This window comes from Cloeon dipterum, chromosome 1 (genome assembly GCF_949628265.1).
Source record: "Cloeon dipterum chromosome 1, ieCloDipt1.1, whole genome shotgun sequence".
NCBI lineage: Eukaryota > Metazoa > Arthropoda > Insecta > Ephemeroptera > Baetidae > Cloeon > Cloeon dipterum.
In genome coordinates, this window is record NC_088786.1 from 14,280,109 (window position 1) to 14,300,786 (window position 20,678).

At 40.5% G+C, this 20,678-nt stretch overlaps 2 protein-coding genes across 5 annotated transcripts in view; one reads left to right on the forward strand and one right to left on the reverse strand.

Annotated features, from left to right (window-relative positions):
- jp (junctophilin) overlaps positions 1 to 20,678 on the reverse strand; it is a 74,403-nt gene that overhangs the window by 35,186 nt on the left and 18,539 nt on the right. The window contains exons 3-9 of one of the 4 annotated variants that reach the window (XM_065476355.1): positions 15,822 to 16,117; positions 15,221 to 15,355; positions 13,776 to 14,110; positions 13,568 to 13,686; positions 12,137 to 13,035; positions 7,950 to 8,150; positions 4,232 to 7,889 (exon numbers count right to left, since the gene is read on the reverse strand). In XM_065476355.1, coding sequence (XP_065332427.1) covers positions 7,803 to 7,889; positions 7,950 to 8,150; positions 12,137 to 13,035; positions 13,568 to 13,686; positions 13,776 to 14,110; positions 15,221 to 15,355; positions 15,822 to 16,117 — 2,072 coding nt within the window. In that variant the 3' untranslated portion in view covers positions 4,232 to 7,802. Of the gene's footprint in view, positions 1 to 4,231; positions 7,890 to 7,949; positions 8,151 to 8,891; positions 9,275 to 12,136; positions 13,036 to 13,567; positions 13,687 to 13,775; positions 14,111 to 15,184; positions 15,356 to 15,821; positions 16,118 to 20,678 lie in introns of those variants that run through there. The other 3 variants (XM_065476354.1, XM_065476357.1, XM_065476358.1) reach the window with 3 other exon arrangements.
- On the forward strand, positions 681 to 5,492 carry ArgRS-m (arginyl-tRNA synthetase, mitochondrial). The gene is made up of 8 exons (XM_065476369.1): positions 681 to 837; positions 1,618 to 1,931; positions 1,993 to 2,486; positions 2,652 to 2,990; positions 3,159 to 3,280; positions 3,338 to 3,486; positions 3,911 to 3,985; positions 4,042 to 5,492. Exons 1-8 carry the CDS (start codon positions 802 to 804, stop codon positions 4,190 to 4,192), a joined length of 1,680 nt encoding a protein of 559 aa, XP_065332441.1. The 5' UTR covers positions 681 to 801; the 3' UTR covers positions 4,193 to 5,492.

The following is a 20,678-nucleotide window of genomic DNA, read 5'->3' on the forward strand; positions in this document are numbered from 1 at the left end:
TTTCTTTGCTGCCGGAAAAAATTCTCTGATTTACAACTCCGATTTTTGGGAGACTCCATGATCAGAGGCATTTAAAATTGTATCTTTAATCCCAGAGTAACTAACACAATTTTAATAAAAACACAACAGCATGAACAAGAGTGTTTTCTCCGCAATTCTAATGAGATTTATTATTCAAAAATGAGCCACAATTAGTAATTTTGATTTTGTCTTGTGTCAGTTAAGGTAGGGAAAAGAAAGCAAATAATTATAATTGATAATTTTAATTTTAACAAACACATTCAGACATTAATTCATAATTTTTTGTTAAATTGAAAGTTGAAGCATATAAATAAAATGGGAAACTAGTAGGAAGACCTGAAAAAAATTCAGAAAATATTCTTTACTTTTAAATTGATTAAAAATTAACATGACCAGAGTGGGTTTACCGCGGATTTCACAATTTTCTGAGTTAAACCCATAGGCGATATTGGTAACAACTACTATTAATCTTACTTTATGTAAATAGAAAGTGGTCTCGTTTCAAGTTATACAGTTAAAATTAAAAAAATACTCTAATTTACGTCCTATATTAACACGCGTAACTCAATTAAATTGCTCTCATTGTCAGCAACCTCATCAATGAATGGTCTTATATCGTGGGGGAGGGGCTTAGCAACTCACAGCTGTGCGGAAAATTCAAACTTAGGCGGAGTAGTAAACAAAGTCAGACGTTCACGATTTAAAAAACACTGCTCTGCTTGCTCCGGCTAAAACTTTTCCGCTGTTACAGATCTTTTTTATAAGTTTTAAGTTGTGGAAATGGCAATGAAAGTAAAAGATTTTAGGATATCTCAGGTATGTAATGAAATTTTAGATTTATCAGACCACAAAGACATCAATTTAGATACACTTCTGTATTGTTTTGCCGGTCCTTGCCCTTTCGCAGTGCGGATATGTACACAGTGGATATGTACAAAGTGGAGATTAGGATCCGACAATCCTGTTATCTCCTGGGACCCGGGAATGTATTTTTAACGTATTGTCGGATCCTATAATCGCTGCTAACCTTAGCGGAAGGAAGTGTCGCAAATTTATTTTATTCAATTAGTAGGTTTAATTCTTTATGTATAAAATATTAAATTTAATATTAATATCATATTATGAAGAAAACTCGGACTTGTACTTGTTGTATTTAAAAAAGTGAGAATTTTATTTAACTTTGAACCATTTTCATAATTTACATTTCTCTGCTAATTTCACATTGCACAATCTACAATACATTATTGTTACAACTTGAAATTCAATTTTGACTTTTTTGTTAAAACAACGAGGACGCAAAAAATCCGACTTATTCTTCAACATCTATGTACTCGTTACAATGTAATAATGCATTCATCGAGACGAGTGAAGAATTATCCAGGAAATGATTTCTTATTACCGCTTATTACATAAAAATGTCATTACAAAGTAACAGCAGAAATAATGTATTTTTTTACGTAATTGATGCAGTTAAATTTTAAAATCTTACATATTTACCCAATTTCCTTGTTGCATTCTGTGCAGCTTGTAATTTTACAAAGTCACTACTAGCTATTCACTTTGTATGGAAACCTATTAAATATGTTGATATTACAGGTTTGGGATGTCCTAAGACACCTAGATGCTTCAGCAGTCGGTTCTAAACGCACAACTCTGAAGTTTAACAAAGCAAACCAGAACATCGAGCTTCACTTTCCAGTCAGCTCCTCCGCAGACATAAGCGCTCTTCAGAAAATTTCTGGCAGTGAAGTTTGCCATCAAAGAAAAAGTGCCAAAGCTGTGGTGACAATTGACAAGTCGCAGTTTGTCCCTGAAGTTGTCAATTCTGTAATTTCCAAACCTAAATCTTTCTGGATTGACAGTCCCTTGTGCAGTGATATTAAGCGGCAGAAAGTCCTGGTTGAATTTAGGTCAGTTTTAATTTATAAATTCAGAAATGCAAATAATCTAGCAATAAAAAATTCCTTACAGCTCGCCCAATATCGCAAAGCCATTCCACATGGGGCACCTTCGTTCCACAATAATTGGCAACTATTTGTCCAACCTAATGTCTAGTCTTGGACACGACGTGCACAGGATCAACTACCTGGGTGACTGGGGCACACAGTTTGGTCTGCTGAATGTCGGTCTCGAGCTAGGACAGGTGTCTGACGAACAAATAGCTGCAAATCCAATCCAAGTGCTGTACGAGAGTTACGTTTTGGCCAATCGAGAGGCTGAAAAAGATCCTGGGATTTTGTCAAGAGCCAGACAAATCTTCAAGCAGATGGAGGATGGCGATTTTGCTGAAACGGAACGATGGGAGAAGTTCCGGCAGTACACAATTAACGAGCTGAAGCAAACTTATCATCGATTAGGAGTTGTCTTCGATGAGTACCAGTGGGAGTCCATGTTCGGAGCCAAAGATATTTCTTCTGTTATTGCAGAATTGGAGAGAATGAACCTTTTAAACGACAACCCAGATGGTAAAATTTAATGCGTCATATCCAAAAAATTTCTGCCTCATCAAACATTTAAAGTACTTTTTGTTGCCAGCCCGAAATATGTATTTACTTAGTCATATCAGATTTCAAATCAACAGTTTTAAACCAACTGCTTGAGTGCTTAAGGCTTAATTATTCTGATTGTAGGCAAACGGGTTGTGAAAGTAGGCAATCGCAACGTGACCCTAGTCAAGAGTGATGGCACCACTCTTTACCTCACCAGAGATGTTGCAGCAGCAAAACACAGATTTCAGCAGCACAAATTTGATCAGCTTCTTTATGTGGTTGATAACGGTCAAGGGGATCATTTCATCGCCCTGAAGCACATCCTCAAAAGCTTGGACCACCCATGGAGTGACGGTATCACGCATATTAAGTTTGGAAGAATCCACGGCATGAGCACTAGGAAAGGCCAGGCTGTCTTCCTCAAGGATATTTTGGACGAAGCCCGCGAGAGAGCGACAATAAGGCAGAACATCTCTAAAAGTGTGTAAAACTGTTATCTCCCCTATATGACTTTTAAGCAAATTTAAATTGATCATTGCATACTTCCTTGATAAATTAATTAATCAAACAATTGCTCTAAAAATTTCTCCTTATTTCAGATTATCTGATTATCCTATCAAATTTGATTTAGTAAAAATTTTGTTTTAGATACAAGGGTAGGGTCTGATGACAGATCAGCAGAGGTGCTAGGCGTGAGTTCTGTGATAATTAACGACCTGAAGCAACGCAGACAAAAGGACTACACTTTTGACTGGGATAAAGCCCTGCAGGTAGTGTGCTACTCAAAGACATCTGTTTTATTCTAACAAGTCCATGCGTGCTGACAGATGCAAGGAGACAGCGGCTCACGTTTGCAGTACACACACTGCAGGCTATGTTCTTTGCGAGAAAACAGTGGAGCGAGACCAGCCAACGAGTGCGACGCCTCCCTCTTAACCGAGTCTCACGCAACAGCCCTGGTTACTGAGATTGCAAGGTACTTTTACGGCTCCTGAATGATAAAAAATTTGGAATTTTTTCTGCAGTCAATTTTTTGTAGGATAATAACAATTTGCCAATAATTTATGAAAAGCAGATAATATCATAAATTGAAAAAATGGTAGATAGAGGCTATAAATATAGGAATTATGATTATTTGAATTCAATCTGCAGTCAAAAAAATAATAATTATTATAATTATTTTTTTTATTCTTGCAACAGTTCAATTGACGGGAGCTATCATTTCCCATTGAATTATCCTAGCATTAAAGTATATTTTGCTCATTGATTGTTTCAACTGACAATGAGAACGTAATAAAAAAATCAAGTCTTCGTAATCTTTCATTTGAATAAATTCTTGATTCCTTCATTCTGTTTGGAAAATCTTTTAATTGAAATTTGGTTATCTATAATATTTACAGATTTGATGAGATCCTTAGAGCTTCTTATTTGGAACTGGAGTCTTGCATTTTAGTGAACTACTTGTTCTCTTTATGGTAAAGATGATTCTGGTGTTAGTTTTTTTCTCTTTTCATTGCTATTGTCTTCCCAGCAACCACATCAACCAAGCGTTCCAACATTTGACTGTCAAAGGTCAGCCACCTGAGATTGCGTCGCAAAGAATGCTCTTGTTCACCGCAGCCAAAATCGTGCTCTCAGAAGGACTGGAAATTTTAGGCATAGAGCCTCTGGAGAAAATGTGATCATGCAAGTATAGGAATATAATTTAATGAAACACTGAGTTTTGTTTTTTATTATTCAATCAATCAGATGTAATTTAATAAATGAAGTATTTAACAAAGTTGCATCTTGGCCTGTAAACTATGCAAGAAGTTTCTAGATAACATTGGCCCAAACATGAAATGAAGATATTATAGATACAGAAACATTACACAAACCCATGTGTAAAAATCGTTTTTGTTGAAGTTTTTTTTAAGATTTTGTCGTAGATTGCTAGAAAGGCTTAATACAAAAACTCGATCAGTATATTTTTGTGATTTGCATTTCATTTTTCTAGAAATTCGAGCGTGCGGGATCTGAAAATGATTTTGAGGGAAACATTCCGACTGGATTATTAAAATTTAGGTGGTCTTGTGCTGTACATGTGTGCTGTCGTTTTTTAATTCTTAGTTTGCTTACTCTTACTCGAAGGAAGGCGTTCACGGGGAGATTAAAATTTAAAAAGAGAGTCCTTACAAAATTTCTATACATTGGTTAGCATTCCTCTTCAATCAGCCAGATCATATATACACTTAAAAGACAACCAAATTCCGTTTCGTCGTAGATAGAACAAAAATGAGGAATGGTAAATTAATGGGTTTAGCAATACAGTAAAATGATGCCAACACAGTTTGGGTGTATTATAATATGGACAGTTATGGGTCGCTTTACAAAAAAGTGGTACCAAAGAATATTTTATAAGAAAACTGCTACGGCAAGATGCCGAGCTGCCTTACTACCTGTGAAAAACTGAAAAACGACCTTCATGGGCAAGACTTGCACAAAACTTGAATATTTTGTATGGCAATGAAAACTTGCTTTTCAACAATTCAAATCTGAGTTGACGAATTTTCGGTTAGGACTAAAAAAATAGCAATTGGCTCGTTGTCTGTTGTTGAAGAGGTGAAAAAAGAACAACTGTAAAAGAGACATAGTAATAATTGCTATTTTCTTTGCCCTGCCAAACCCGTAAAATTCACTTTCTTATTGAGGTTTTCAGCCTCCAGCTTTCTTACTAAAACTCTGATTCGTGTTGTTCAAAAGCATATTTTTTCTAGTCGAAAAACTAGCTGCACAAAATTCAAGTGTTTTTGAGCGGTCTTGTCCAACACCACAGCGTGCGCGAGTCATCAAATCAACCACTGGCCTGCTATTTCGGATGAAAACTGCTTTGGGAAATGATAACGTGAGTAACGTCTGCAGCTGCGTTCTACTTGGCACTTGTATGTTTGTTAAAACAGTATCACTGTCGTTTCTCATTTTTTTTATAATTCCTTAATTATACCAATATAGACTCATCAGTTGTTGATGCTCCAGAAGCCTTTTAGAAAATTGACGGACAATCAATCAGTGCATATACAATCAATTATTTTACAATTACAGTTAATCATATCTCGTAATATATAACATTATATGTATTAAATAATTATTTACACGGGCATGCGTCTGTCAGTTAATTATACAAATAGACTGCTTTCTTTCCATCTTTTCGAGATATACATGTACAATTTTTACAGTTCCTTCTGCTTGCGCGTTTTCTTGTGTCTCCCTGTTTAAATATGTGTACGTTTTACATATATATTTATCGTGTCATGTCTCAATCAAATGTTCAATGTATAGTTGAAAAAGGCAATGTCAAGCTAGCTAGCTAGCCCAGGTGGTTCGCGCCACGCAACAATAATTTGGAACAAGCGGGACCTGGATTTTTGGGCGCAAACGGTCCGAGTCACAAGCATCATATAATTCTTTTCAAGTATGTATTTTTTGTAGTAGAATAAATCAGTCCAGCTTTGAAATCGCCGTCATGGAGTGAAAGTCCACAAAAGCCAATGATTCAAGTTTGTTCACAAAGATTTGCTCGTCCGCCCAGCAAAGTTCAACTTTTGCAGCGTTTTGTGCGCGCGTGTTTGTGTGTGTTTCTTTTTATACACTGTCCGAGCTTCAGTTCGGGTTGAAAATTCTGAGCCTTTTCAAAGTTTCTCAATAAATTTTATACACGAGAAAGCCAATCTAGAAATACTCTCACTTCTACTCTTCTGGGACTAACAACTCGATCTCTTCTAAAGAAACAAACTTTGTCTGTTTCTTATTATCTCTCACGATTTTATTTCAAATTTGTTTTCCACTTATATATTGTCAGTGGTTTGAAGAAGAAGCAGAATATCCCTTCCGACTCTCAGCGTCAGGTGTGTGTAATTGTGTGCTCACTATGTATTATTAATCTTATATAGATGCGTACTTGTGTGTGTACAAATTTTTGTGCAAAATGCAGCCTTTAATGGAAAGATGAGTGTGTAGATGTGGTTTTTCGTCACTGCTTTTGTCGTCTCAGTTATATATTATATTTTAAATCGATCAACTCTCACTTCTTCGCGCACTCGGTTAGACTTTTAGGTCCCATTTCACAGAATATAATACAAAAAAGATCCCCAGCGATAATTTTATCCACAATATAAGAAGGCACGCAAATTTGGAAACAATTTATACACAGGAAACCTCGGGCCAAAGTGGAACTCTTCTGTTTTGCATTTTTGTTTTTGTTTTGTTCAAGTCAGCATGCTGCGTGTTTGTTTATCTGACAATGAGTTTGGTTTTCATGATATGAAAAGTATTGTATGCGCACCGTTCTGTTTTCCACACTTTAAAGAACTCGCGTGCGTTCGCTGTTAAACACAATATATATATCCAGCTCTGGATTCGGGAGAGAGTGTAACTTGCACAGCCATAAAATATTAATCTTCTCGATAATCACACATCCATTCTAACGCAAACATGAGTTTACAATAAAAAACTTGTGCCAATTAGAAAAAATGCTACTAACAATTAAGTGAGAAAACACTACGAGGGACGTTAAAGAGAGAACCAATGATCCGCCGGCTTGAACGTTTTGGACGCGATATATTCCAGCAGGTTCAAACAAGTGGCCCATTAATGTAATAGTGCGGCGACTCGCTCCAGAGAGAAATCGCTGACGCGCTAACAGTAAAAATCAACACTACTTTCCTCGCGGCAATTTTCCAGAAACTGCAACACTAGTCAACAACAGTTTTCCTATTTTACTCTACAGTCTACATAGAGTGTACGATTAAAGGAAAAATCACTGCAGTTTGCCAGATTCTCGTGAGACCGTCGAGAGCGAGTCGACAAAAAGTAAAGTTTACCATACATGATGCGTGATTCACACGGGATGCTCACACACGGAGTGCGCTACAAACAATAAAAGGTCGACTCGTGACTAAGATTTAACTCATCATCTTGTTTTTGTGTCAAAAGCTGTTTCTTCTCAATTCATCAATCAAGTAACAAAATCTATCAGGAGAGTGATGTGTCTTTATCAGTCCAGTTTTCATATATTTCGTCTCTCCGAGGCTTCTGCTTTGTGCTTATTTGCCGAAAGATTTTTTCTTCCGGCAAATCAGCCGACCGGAGCTGCTGGACCGCAGGTTGCATACTGCTTTCTTTTTCAATTGCATATTACAATATCAAACAACAAGAGTTCTGTTCCAACTGATTCACCCGATGCTAGCGACACGGGGTTCTCTTCGGGCGGAATGCGGTTCTTTTCTCTACCTCGAGCGGTTGCGGCCGCTCTTATTATGTCAGCAGCTTGAAGAACATGATGGCCAGCGAGATGTTGATGAATAGAACCAAAAACACCAACTGCTGACGTGAAAACCAGTCCTGCGGAAGTTAGTGCGCAACTTAAGTGTTAATTGATAATTTTTTTATCCCGGCAATTACCTTAACGTGCGGACTGACTAGCCAAAGAAGGGGATTCGCCTTCAATTTTTCGTCCTCCTCCATGCGTCTCCTGACAGTTTCTCGTTGCATCGAGCTAAGAACCGAGGCCTCCTCTCTGGACATAGGCTCCGCGTGGCGGGGTAACGTCTGCACATCAGGAAGGGACTTTTTGCGTTGCACAGGCGTTGCTACAGGAATATTCTGCAACAAGAAAGTTAGGCTTTTGAGCTAAACTGAGATTTCATTAACTTAAAAATATATAATTTTACTACGGAATCTCCCGTTGATGCCTTCAACCAGCAATGGAATAATCGTTTAAACGGTCTAATTTTAAGTGGTAAAAAATAACCAAAATCGTGCAACCTACAATATAATGATATGGGCCCGTAAAATTAAACGTTTCTTTTACTGAATTTAACGGGATATTTTTCTATTGCTTTCCATTCAGTTCTAATCATGTGGAAAGTGCATTCACATGTCAGCTGATAATAAATATCTTAACGTTGAGTTGAGTCCTTCAAGGCACCAAAGGAAGTGCAGTTCAAGTGGAGTGTGTTACATTTTCCAAACCCGTCCCTTTCAACACCTCACAGCCTCTTACTTTTATTCCGAGAACAAACAAATCGGCCGTCTGTTCTCTTAGAAAGAAGTCAAGACGGGTCGTAAAATCAGCGCCATAATATATGGACTGTGGCTTTCCGCCTCTTTGAAGGAACAGAAAATTCGCGTGGAAAGAAAAGTGACGATTTCGGTCCACGGCGGCGGCGCTCCTCGGCAGGCGGCGTGAGTCAGAGGGAGGAGGGGGGCAAAAAGGGTGGTGAAATGGCGGTATGAAAGCAAACAGCGTGCGTGAGCGTCCGGAAATAGGTCTCGGGATGGCGTACGAACGGACTGACGGAGCTTAAGACAGGCCGGTAGGGCGGCGCTGGTGGACATACGTACTTCGAACAGCGCCGGCGGAGTGTTGATCCAGCTCTCGCTGGCCCTGCGCGCCATGAGGGCCGGACTGAAGGCGAGGTCGGCCTCCTCCTCGAGGGCCACCTCGTCCTGGAACTGCTCCCACGACATGACTGTATTGTTGCCCCGGTGCACGCTCCAGTGGCCGCAACAATCGCGCGACTAACTAGCCGGCCGCGATTCTAGTCTCGCGCCGAGCGGCCGCTTTTAGACCAGATGCTCGCTCGCTATTCTCGGGGGCGCCATGCCAAGCAGTCCCTGCCAAGAATTTCTCCTTTACCGCCCCACCTGCCTGCCTGCCTACTGACTTGCTCGCTCACACCCTAATTGCCACGCTCGCGGCTATCGCGGAGGCTTTGGGAATTAATTAGGGGTGGTGCGAGTGGACGCTCAACGTCAGAGCTCATTACATTTCTTAAGTATATTGATCATTTCATATTGCTACGGCACGGAAATGACATCACTCTCTCCAATCAAAATGTGTTTCGTGAACCAACTATTTTGATCCTTAAATTACTTCAAGCTAAAAATTACTGAGCATTGGTGATTGTTGAAGAAGCAAAAATATATGTATATAATTTACTAAATACCTATTTATATGGGTCATGCTCATTTGCTGTGATATATAAAAAATCCCAGACCTCAAATTTAACGAAAGAAAATTAGTTGAATTCACATTTTGATCTTGCAACAAACAAAGAGTTCATTAAATATCAGGGGGTGTATATCAATGTCTCCATTTGTTTTTTGTGTGTCTTATTTGGTGTAAAAACACATATATTCTGAGATTTTACCGCAAATAATTTGATTATAAAGCCTTTTTTGTGAATCGTAAGTCAGTTTCAACGATCCCAATTATAACATTTGGGTCACCATCTTTACAAAGCATCTGCTCCAGGAGAGATCCTAGATGGAATTCCTGTGCTCGATTGTGAGCGAGAAAGACTGCGGTCGTCAAAACAAAGGGGTGACTCGTGCGGCTATTTTTGTGCGTTTCTTGCGCGCAAAGAATTCAGAGCGGGCGTGTCCCTGAGAATGAATGACAGACGAGTCTAAATCATATTTTTTGACCGGCAACAAACAGAAAGAGTCCCTTTCATTTTCAAGAGCAGCTGACAGATATGGAGTGAAGGACGGAAGTTTAGTAAGACAAAAGAAAAAATGTTCGTACTTTCACACCGAACAAATCTCGGCCAGGCCAACGGCGAGTTTAGTCAAATATCGCACCATTAAAACCAGCAATACAAATTGTAAAAACGTTAACGTTTTCACAGTTAGCTGTTAAAAAGGTTTGGCCCAGCGCAAATATAATCGCTGTCTTCTTCGCTCACTCTCTTCTGGCATATTCTCTTTGGCACCAGTGACGCTCTCACATCAGTGGTGGCGACACAACTTTTTAACAACTCTGTCCTCGGCTTTTCCGCCAATCGGAGTGCTTTTTATTTCTGCTGAAAGTGACAATGGCCATTCTGTAACCCTCTACAGAAAACCAAAAACCAGCGCGTCTTTTTCACTCGCAAACACTTTTGCAATCTTTAACTGGCTGTTACTCGCTTATGCAACTGGCGCAACATGCCGGATCGACTGATTGCATAACGATAGCTCGGTGCAGGCGTCGGCCTCTGACTCACCGACTAGAATGCATGTTAATTGTCGATGCCTGTTATTATTATACCGTGCTCTGCAATTGATCCGCGCTTCCTCATTGCAAAATTAAGGGGTTGATTAACTTGTCCATGGTAAGTTAATGCACGTGCAACAACATGCTTATCGCATTATATGCCGACTTTGTGACGAGTGCAGAGTGCAGCGGGGATATTTTGTATGTAAAAACTTTTCATTCAAAGATTAGACGCGAATTATAATATATTTAATTTTCAAATTATTGTAAAAACGACTCTTAATGTATGTATCTTATTTTCATGCTTTATTCGTGATTCTTGCGGAAGTGTGATGGATTTTCCATCAACAGAAAAACGAAACATGCTGGTGGTGCCGGCGTAGCTCAAATATAATGACCTTAATTTCTTCAAGAAATGCCTTGCGGTGCTACAGACTATGACGCGATATCGCGCATCACCCTTGGGTGCGTCCATAGAGGTGCCAATCCTCTGCACCCTTGGTTGCCACAGCGCATGGCCAAACTGTTTGATTTTCGTTTGGTATAAAACTGGAATGATATGCCACCAGCTCTGGAAGGGTGTTCTACGGCACAGTTTCCTCAGTTGTGCTAGGCGTACGTGTCAGCGAGTTCATAATCCGTTAATGTTATAGTATGGACTTCGGCTTTGCTCGTCTAAGTTAAGTTTTATCACGTTATTTGCTAGGAGTGGTGCCTTTTCTCAATGTATTATTATTGACTTTTCATACTAATGTGAAGGATAGTTATTTGTTAATCTTTAAGAGTGAGAATAAACATGAATATAGAGAGGCTTCCGTTTTCCCAAATGAGCAATTTATCCTTCTGAATTTACCAGAATGGAAGTTTTAATTTAAAATTGATCACATGGTTATTGATACAAAATTTTTTTATCCCCGTTTAATCGATTATAAAGTGAAATAAAATAAATTTATTTAATGTAGAAGGCTAAAGAAAAGTTTCACAGCCTAAGTTTACTCAGAAGGATAGTGATGCGCAATAAAGTCATTTTATCCTATCTCACAGAACCACACAGACAGAAGCAAACCCTCGCAGTAAAATACCAATAACTCCCTGACAGTAAGTGGATTTTCTAATCTTATCAAAACGATCCTCCTTTTGTTACCAGGGATCAATCTAGGCCAGCAGTATTTTTCTGAACTATACTTGCCCTAGGATCCATCCCAGGATAAGAGAAAATTTTAAAAATCTCATTAATTTGGAAAAATTCTTGCTCAGTCGCGCATACAAGAAGAAATGATGGAATGACTCAATTTTTATTGTGAATCTTGCTTCAAATATTGTTATTAAAGCACTAAAGTATAATATATATAGCACAAAATTAAATGAGAGCTTGTATCCAACTTAATTTCGCAGGAAATTAGAAAATAATAATATCTCTTTAAGTAAGATACTTGAAAGGTTTTTAAGGGGTTAACTGAACAGATTGCATTTAATTCGCAAGTCAGAGATATTTTTGTGACTCGTTTCGGTATTTTCACAAAAATGTTACTTGACTCTACTTAAAAAGGTGTAACAAATATGAATTTGCCGTAAAATAAACTTCACGCAAGGAGAAAACGACACTAACCTTGACGGGCGGCTCTTTCCTGTTGACGTTGACGAACAAGCTCTCGGTACGCTTGGGGTTGGCCAGCGAGGGGATGATGTCCTGGCCGAGCGATTTCTTCTTCATGATGATGTCCTCGAAGGGCGGCTGCACGCCAAACTGGTCACCACCGATCACTGAGCCGTTGCTCGGCTGCGGGGGCGGGGGCACCTTTTCAGTCGAGGCCTGCGACATTAACACACGCTTGTTCGAGGGCTCGACGCTGCCCTCGCGGCCAAATGGGGTGCGGCCCCGCAGCGGGGTGGCACTGCCTGCGGTGGCGCCGGCGGCGGCTGCCAGTGAGGCGGCCGCCGCGATCGACGGCGCCTCGGCCGACGGCTGCCGCGACATCCGGGTCGCCCTGGTGTACCGGTCCACGGAACTGTCTCTACTCGGCGCGCGCTTGTAATGGTCGAAGTGATCACTCATCGCTTGCTGGAAACTGTAGGCCGGGTTGTCGCCGCCGGGACCACCGCCGCCACCCCCACCGGCCACCTCGCGGGCCGTGCCGCCTCGCCGAAGGCCGACGGCCGGCGCCAACGACGCCTTGGCCGGGCCCAGCTCGCCGTTCTCCAGGCCGACCGGCTTGTACGCCGCCGCTTCCGGTGGTATCGACGGCGCACGCGGTGGCGCTGGCGGTTGCGGTGTGTACTGCGGCTGGTAGGCGGCCGGCGGTGGAGGCGCCGCAGCCGAGGGCACGGGCCGCGGCGGTGTCGCCTGGTGCTGCGGCGCCTGCAACGTAGCTGGAACCGCCGACGCCACTTTCGCCTGCAGCTCCTGCTGCTGCTCCTGCAACTGCATCTGCTGCTGCAGCTGCGCTTTGGTCGGGATCGGCTCGATCGTCGGCCGGTACTTCGGCAGCTGCCGCAGTTTGTCCAACCCTGAAAGACATAGCAATTTGTATTATTTACGCTTTAATGCTGAAACGCGACCAATACATAAAATAACACTTTAAAATGTTTTTTTTTAAACTCGTTAATGCTTGTTGTAACTTCTTTCTGGGATTGGATTTTTTAATTAGAAAATTTTAACTTTGTATTTTCAATTCATTTAACTTTTACATTTATTTGCTCTTTTTATCCCTGTCCTCGGACCGGGAAGGGCGCGGATAACATGGGCGCACCAGGCCGCACAGGGACCCAGCCCACTGAAGGGCCACTTGCCTCCTTTCGTTTACAGAAGTCTGAATCTTCTCTAAATTTTGCTAAGTGCGATAAATTAACAGAAATGATAACCTTGATGTTCTAGAAACTGACACAGAGACAAAATTTTATCAAGTATAATTACATAGAGTGGAAAAGAAAATGGATTTTGCAAATATGCGTGCGGAAGAAATACTATAATATATCGATGTATTTGAGGGCCACCAAGAACTAACTTGATTTAGTGCACTAAATAATTTAGTTGTAAAACCTGGCTGCTGGAAGTCAGGGGCAAACTGTTTGGCCGTCGCTCTGGCAATGTCTGAGTCTTCTCTGGCGTGTTCTGCGGCCATGTCCGCAAGTTCAGCCTTTCCTCTAGCTGTCGCAGTCCTAAAATAAGGGGGATTAATTGGGTCTTGTAAACCTTTGTGTTGTAGATTTATAAAAATTTGGTGATTTTTCGATGTAGCTTTTCGTACCTCGAAATGGCAATGTCTGCTTTTTGGAGGGCGATCTTGGACGCCCTCTGCGCGGCGTTGACTGCCGCGTCGATGCGCTCGCGGAACTTGGCCGAGCGGATGAGGAAGAGGTGCTTCTTTTTGTGCGAGGTGATGAGCACGTTGTTCTTGTACTTGCCCTCCTCCCTGGAGCCGTCCTTCAGGGTGGTCACGCCATAGCCGTACTTCTTGTTGTTGAACCACTCGCCCTCGTACTTGAGCCCGTCCGAGCGCTCGCTGATGCCGAACCCGCTGCGCTTGTCGTTCTTCCACTCGCCCATGTACGTTTCAGTAACGTTCGTGTCCATTTGCTCGTCCTACGACCACAACCGTCACAGCACACAATCGGACAGGTCAAATATGCAAGTGTGACATTGTGACGATGTGGATGAGATGACGCAGGGGAGAGAGAGAGAGAAACAAAATGCACGTTAGTCACTAGTAAATGACTATGAGGATTAATCTGAACATGGGGCAGCCGTCAAATGTAATTTAACAAGACTTAACTTGGACATTTTATCATTGTCAAATATAAGCTAGCATTCCTCGAAGCGCTTATAAATCTAAAGATTAATTTATTTGTATGGCCCTGTTATTCATACTTGGAGAGGTAGTGAAATAATATCACAATGAATAAATTGAATCTATGTTTTGTTGATAGTAGCTCAAGCTGAAAATTTTCTATCTCAAACCTATTTTGGGAAAAGCGGAAGGGTAAGAATAACGTGCAAGTGTTGCAATATACAAATCGGTGTACGCGTTGATCCTATTTTACACGTCACCCCAATTAGGAACATTATTGGCTTCATCTGCAAAGAATTTAAGTACAAGTTTTAATAAAATAATCTGGCTGATACAGATTTAATCTCAATTTAGCTGAGCACCAAAACAATTTTAACGGCTTATAGAATGGTAAGGTTTTTATATTTTTTAGCTAGATTAACAAATTAGTGGTCTTTCAAGACTTTACTGTTTCATTTACAAAATATGAACTAGAACAGACATTGAAAGTTGTCATTTGCATAGTAATATGATCGCACTAAAAATCAAGCTCCGAAATTATCCGCTCAGAAATAGAGGAGAAACTGCGCTTGATATATTACAGCGTCCAGCAGAGTGCCGTAAAAAGCGTAACAAGCCACTATTGAAACGAAATAGCTGAATCGTCTGTTGAAAGTTTCAAAGCGGGCCGTTAGAGAAGCACGTTATTTGCGGCGAAAAACACACATTTCTCATAATACTCGGCCCAAGCAGAGAAGGAGGTGGAGAGGAGGAGGAGGAGGAGGAGGCGGCGGGGGAGCACACATATGTATGAGTAATATTATTCTTCGTGGACGGGCCGGCTGCCCCAGTTTTGAGAGTGAGTCTAGAGAAAGCTAAAGTGGTCTAACCTCTACTACAAAGCTCGCATTCGAGTCTGTATGTACCGAACCAGCAGTAACCGCCGAGTGGGCCGAGTCCGTGCTCACCCAGGAGGCACTCGAGCCTGTTGATCTCAAACTGGCCGAGGTGCCCCGCTTCTCCAGGTCGCCGGTTGACCTCTGCTTCCTCATTTTCAGACCCTGTGAACACATCAAAGGCTGTAGCAAACTCGGCGGAGAAACTTGCACGGCGTAATTGTTGAGCGCCCCCAGAGAAAAGCTTTCATTTGTGTGCTGACTTACTTTTACTACAAGGCAAAGAGACTTCAATTTTGCATCCATCAAAAGTTTAATAAGAAAAAAAGTTTCTTTTCTGAATTGACATAGGCTGAAATAATTTCTGACAGAAAATAAAGCTCTAAAATATCAGATGAGGAGTTATTTGTCTGCAACTGAGTTATTCTATATACAGAATTGAAAGAAATCTAATCCTGCAGTAATAAACAAGAGTCTCATCACAAATTCATAACTTTTAGTGTGAAATAGTTCAGTAATCGCTTTTCATTTAATTTGACTCAAACCTGGAAGGGAGTAGAAGAAAAGTCTGCTGTCATATAATAGCTCTCACGGTTTCTTTTGATTATTTTATTACACTCATTGATCCCACCTGTAGAATGGACTTTTTCAAGTTCTTGGACGACTCGACGAGGGATCTTCTTCTGACGGGCGGGTCGTCACTCCTGGCTTTGAGCACGAAACCGCCTCTCGAGTCGTCGACCCGTCGGTCTCGTTCGGCGGCAGGGTCGGCGGCGCCACCGCCGGCGCCCGAGTCGCTTCGAAGCGAGGTCATCGACGCCCTGAGCTGCTTGGTGGGCCGGTAGTGCGAGGCGAGGCCGAAGGGGGCGCTCGCCCGCACGCCGTACCCGTGCCGCATGCCACGCAACCACTGGCCCTGGAAGGTACCTGAAACACGCGCCCAGCATCCAATTAGTCCCTCGCTTCTCAACACGCTCTCTCTCTCTCTCTCTCTCTCTCTCTCTCTCTCGCACACAAACAAACTCGCATGCACGCGTCTCTAGTGTGTGCTAATTGCCCTTGTCAGGATCCACTCTTACGCGGACTCTTTGTCTGGGACAAAGGGTGAAATCTGCCAACTTCAATTTTGTTTCCCTTTATCACTGTGGCGTACGGAACTTTTCAATTGTACTGTGCTGCAGCTTCTATAGTGGAGACTCTCTGCGTATAGAATTCAAATATAGAAGCGTGTGTTTCTTTTCTTTCTTAGAGTGTTCTGAAGAGTTTGCAATAGTAATAATAATAAACTTCATCAAACTCACGGAAAAAATGTAAAATTCTGCATGAAAAACTTCTTTAAAAACGATTTATTTTTTAATATGCGGATGCTTTCTGGATCCAAATTGAACAACCTTCTCCTTATGAACAAAATGTGAGCTTTTAAAAAAATTAATCTCACAATTTAGTATGAATCTTCAGCTTCTCTTACTGACGCATTCAGCAGAATAATAAAAAAATGTAAGGTAGGAAACCGAGCCCAATCAGATCTTACAAATTATTAATTTCTATGATCACTAGGAAATATGAGTATGAAAATGGAAGTTTGAGTACTAAATGCAGCGATAAGCAACGCATCATTGAATAAGATTAAGCATATTAACCAATAATAACACTTAATAAATAGTTTCCTCCACTATCTCTCGAACGAATGAAGTCTTTCTTTAAATTGGGCCAGATTACAATATCAACAAAATTTTTAATGATTCTACAGCACAAATGTTTACTCATTAGTTGAAAAAAATTGGGGTATCATGAAATCGTTCAAAACAAGAATATGGCTGGAACGAATGAGTCGGAGTGTATCTCAATTGCGAGATAATATTTCCTGACATTTCAAGAGCGCTTCGTGGAAGAGTCCAAATTGTGCTTCCCTTTAAGTGCATCTCTGCGGTACCGAGTGAATGAAGGTCAAGGTCATTCGCGAAACCGCATCACCGAGAGCACGCGTCCATGCAGTCGTTTGAGGCGATCGTTTGAACTAGAGTCTTCCACGAGAAAAATATGAAATGTCGCAATATGTATATAAATATAAATCAGGATCCAAAAACAGAGTGAGCAGAATAACTGTAAGCAATGCATATTACGGTCAGATCGATATGGAAATTTATTTGTAAACAGTTCCAACGACAACACAAACACTCATTTTTGCTTTTTTGAATGATGATGACTATACGCAATCAAATAAAAATTTTAATTGGATCGATTTTCTTAGCTCTGAACGAAAATTAATTTCAACGGCGAGGCTGTAAATTGTTGCAGGAGGATTTTTTATCATCCCGTTTGTTCTTTGCAATTTTTCCACGAAAAGCGTTTTTAGCGTCGGCACCGAGAGAGAGCGAGAAAGAATCAAACCGCGATAGCTAAGTGAACGCGCGGCGGCCGGTTAAAACAGGGGCGAAGCGAGCCACCCGCCTCTTTCGCCACCTCTCGCGGTGCTGACGTCATTCGCACGCCAACTCATTGTTGTCTGCATATTTTGGCAACAATGAGACCGCCCCTTTTAAAGCCCGCCGTCGCGGACTGCACCTCCGACGTAGAATGGAGTTGTTGCTCCTCTGACGTCAGTTGGACGCATGTTTGGATTTCATTGAAATAGCGATCAGATAATCGAATTTCCCCGAGTTCATTGAGCTGAGATTGAAAAAACGGAGACGATTTTGCATTGAAGCTTTCAAAAAGTAAAATCTGTATTTTGGAAATAAAATTATTCCTTTGATTTAAAAAATGTTTGTAAAGTAAAAATAGGTAATTTACGATTCCTTTTTTAAATGAAATCCAGCAGCTATAAGCAGTGCTTTTAGTAGCGCGAGAGAAAGAAGATTAATCAAGTGTTCACATGAATCTCTATTAACTACACCTCTTCGTTATATGACCATTAATCACTGTCAGGATTTTTTATTTGTATTTCTTTGCCGAATTTCATGCTCTTCTTTTGAAGCATGAGCAAGCAAAGAGTTCAGTGCAGTAAAATTGAGAGTAATGAAAAATTTTCAAAGGCAGTGATTGCTGATAAACATTTCAATTTATTTATTCGCATTGCATGAACGCTCACTCGTCACATAGAGGGTTTAACAGAGATTTCTATTCAAAATTTTAATTAAAATGTTTCAGAAATATTTTCTCTGTGTTCTGATGATATTACTTTTATACAAATAATTATGAAACCGTTGTGTATTTATCTTCTTTTGAACGTTTATCTGTATCAATTTTAAAAGTGGTTAGTATAAAGCACAGTTTTAATATAACCTCTATGTATAGTGCATGTTTAAATCATCACAAACATTAGACAAAAGTTTTTGTTCACATAATGAAGCACTGTAAAGAAGGATAGAAATTAAAGAATATTGTGAGCACTTGAATGAGCTGCAATATAAATCTCGCACATAAAAACTAAATTCAAATTGAATAAAATTTAAATTAAAAATGGTTGGAATTGAGCCATGCACGATTTAAAAGAGTTTTAAATGAGAATATATTAATTTAAATTTATCTGGTTGTTCTTTATTAATTATAAGCAATTAACACAATTTCAGAAATTTTCAATGAGCAATATCAACTTCAAGAGCCGAACGCGGCGAAGCAGTCGTTTTCTCTCAAAAACTAAATCATTCACCGTTGATTGTCACATGTTATTGGCCTCAGAGGTGGTGGCGGTGCGACGTGAGCAGGACGCGGCAGACGGCACGACTGCCCGTCAAACGGACAATAATTACGATGCACGCTGCCATTTTTAGCCGATTAATTAGCACAATCCGCTCTTTTAGTGCGTTCGCCTGTTAAAAATAGTGAATTGCGGTTCGCCTCTTGTCGGCTTGGGGCGGACGGGCGGGCGGGCGGGCGGGACAATTGCTACAAATCGGCGACCTTTCGGTGGTCGGTGGCAAAGCAACGCCGTATAATTAGCCGGGCGCGATGGAAAGGGTGCGAAATAAATGCAACCCGCCGAGCGGGCAGGCAGCGAAAATGCAAAGCGCGAGAGGCCGACGACGAGATAGAGCGCGCGAGGCGGTATTAAAAGCATTGCCTGTGTGTCGCGCTGCCTCTCTCTCGCGGCTACCGTTACACCTCAGCTCAAAATAGCGAGGTATTTCTGGGGCCTAGCACCAACTGACTCTAACCAATACACCAGCAGCCCTCCTATACCCTCTCAATACTCTCTCTCGCGCGCTCCGCGCTCGCGCTGACCAAACTGCTTGTTAATAAATGCCGGTTTTCCACTCCCGCTGCTCCAGACCCTTTCTCTCGATCCATCTCTTGTGTTTCGAAAGGGCTTGCATCCCCATGTCTACGGCGAAGAAAAAATTTGAATAGTGGGAAAAATCCGTTTAATATTAATAATTATCAAAATGATAAATCAAATTAGACGTTAGTTGCTCTCTGCATCCAACACAAGTTCATGTGTGTTGTTGGCAACAGCAAACAAAATTTATCAATCTACTTCCTTTAGGAACGTTTACTAATATTGAAAGACTGATATTCAGGAGCTTCAAGCTGCAATATTTTCACCTCAAGCCGTATAAAATCTTGACTAAAGTTTATAAGTCACCAATATATATGTGCATCAAATCATCGTCTAGTTTTGATCATCCATCCCTGCAAATAGTTTTGAAGGATAAATAAAAGAACATGCATGTTACTGGACACTGTTGGAAAAGTGAAGTAAAACGGCTAGAAATAGTTCTTGAATTGCACCAAAAACTTATAATATATCCATCTCCGGGATACATAACCATCAATGAACGTTGTAAAAGTAAGATGATTGTCGAAATGCCAATGAAACGGACGAAATTAACCCAACTTCATAAAATGCAGCAACTTAAAAGAGAGTCACTACAGCGTTGAAAGCCATTAACGACGTATATTAGGGTTCAGTAAACCTTCCATTTGTCGGCTGGAATACTTCCAAAGTTTGTATCCATACTTTGAGTATTAGAAAATATTGAATAGTTTTTCCGTATATTTAACTTTGTCTTTTCATTTTAATGGGATGTTCAGTTAAAGTATTAAATATTGTGCAACTAATAGGTTTGCGATAAGAGGGCGAAAGCTATAAAAATACTGGTATCAATTTCAAATTATTTGACCAGATTTATTGAAAAACTTTACTTTCAATAGAAGTTCCGACTTCCAACGGACGGGAGTTCTATATTGTTTCAAAACTTTACCAAACTCCTTCTATGATAATATATGGTTGTGATTGGTTATGTTAAATCAGTTAGTGCAAATCACTATGGTTTCAACGAAAATTTTCTTCTAAGGAAATCACTTTCTGATATTTATTATAAATATACATTGTTTTCGATAAGAGATCAAACAAAACAAAAAATATGGCTCAAATTACTCAGATCGTCTAAGTGAGCTATCAGTATTTTCATTATACTGGTTAACGTTGCAGAGTTAACTATATCCATAAAAATCTAAACAGAATTAATTCAAGAACAAAAGCGAG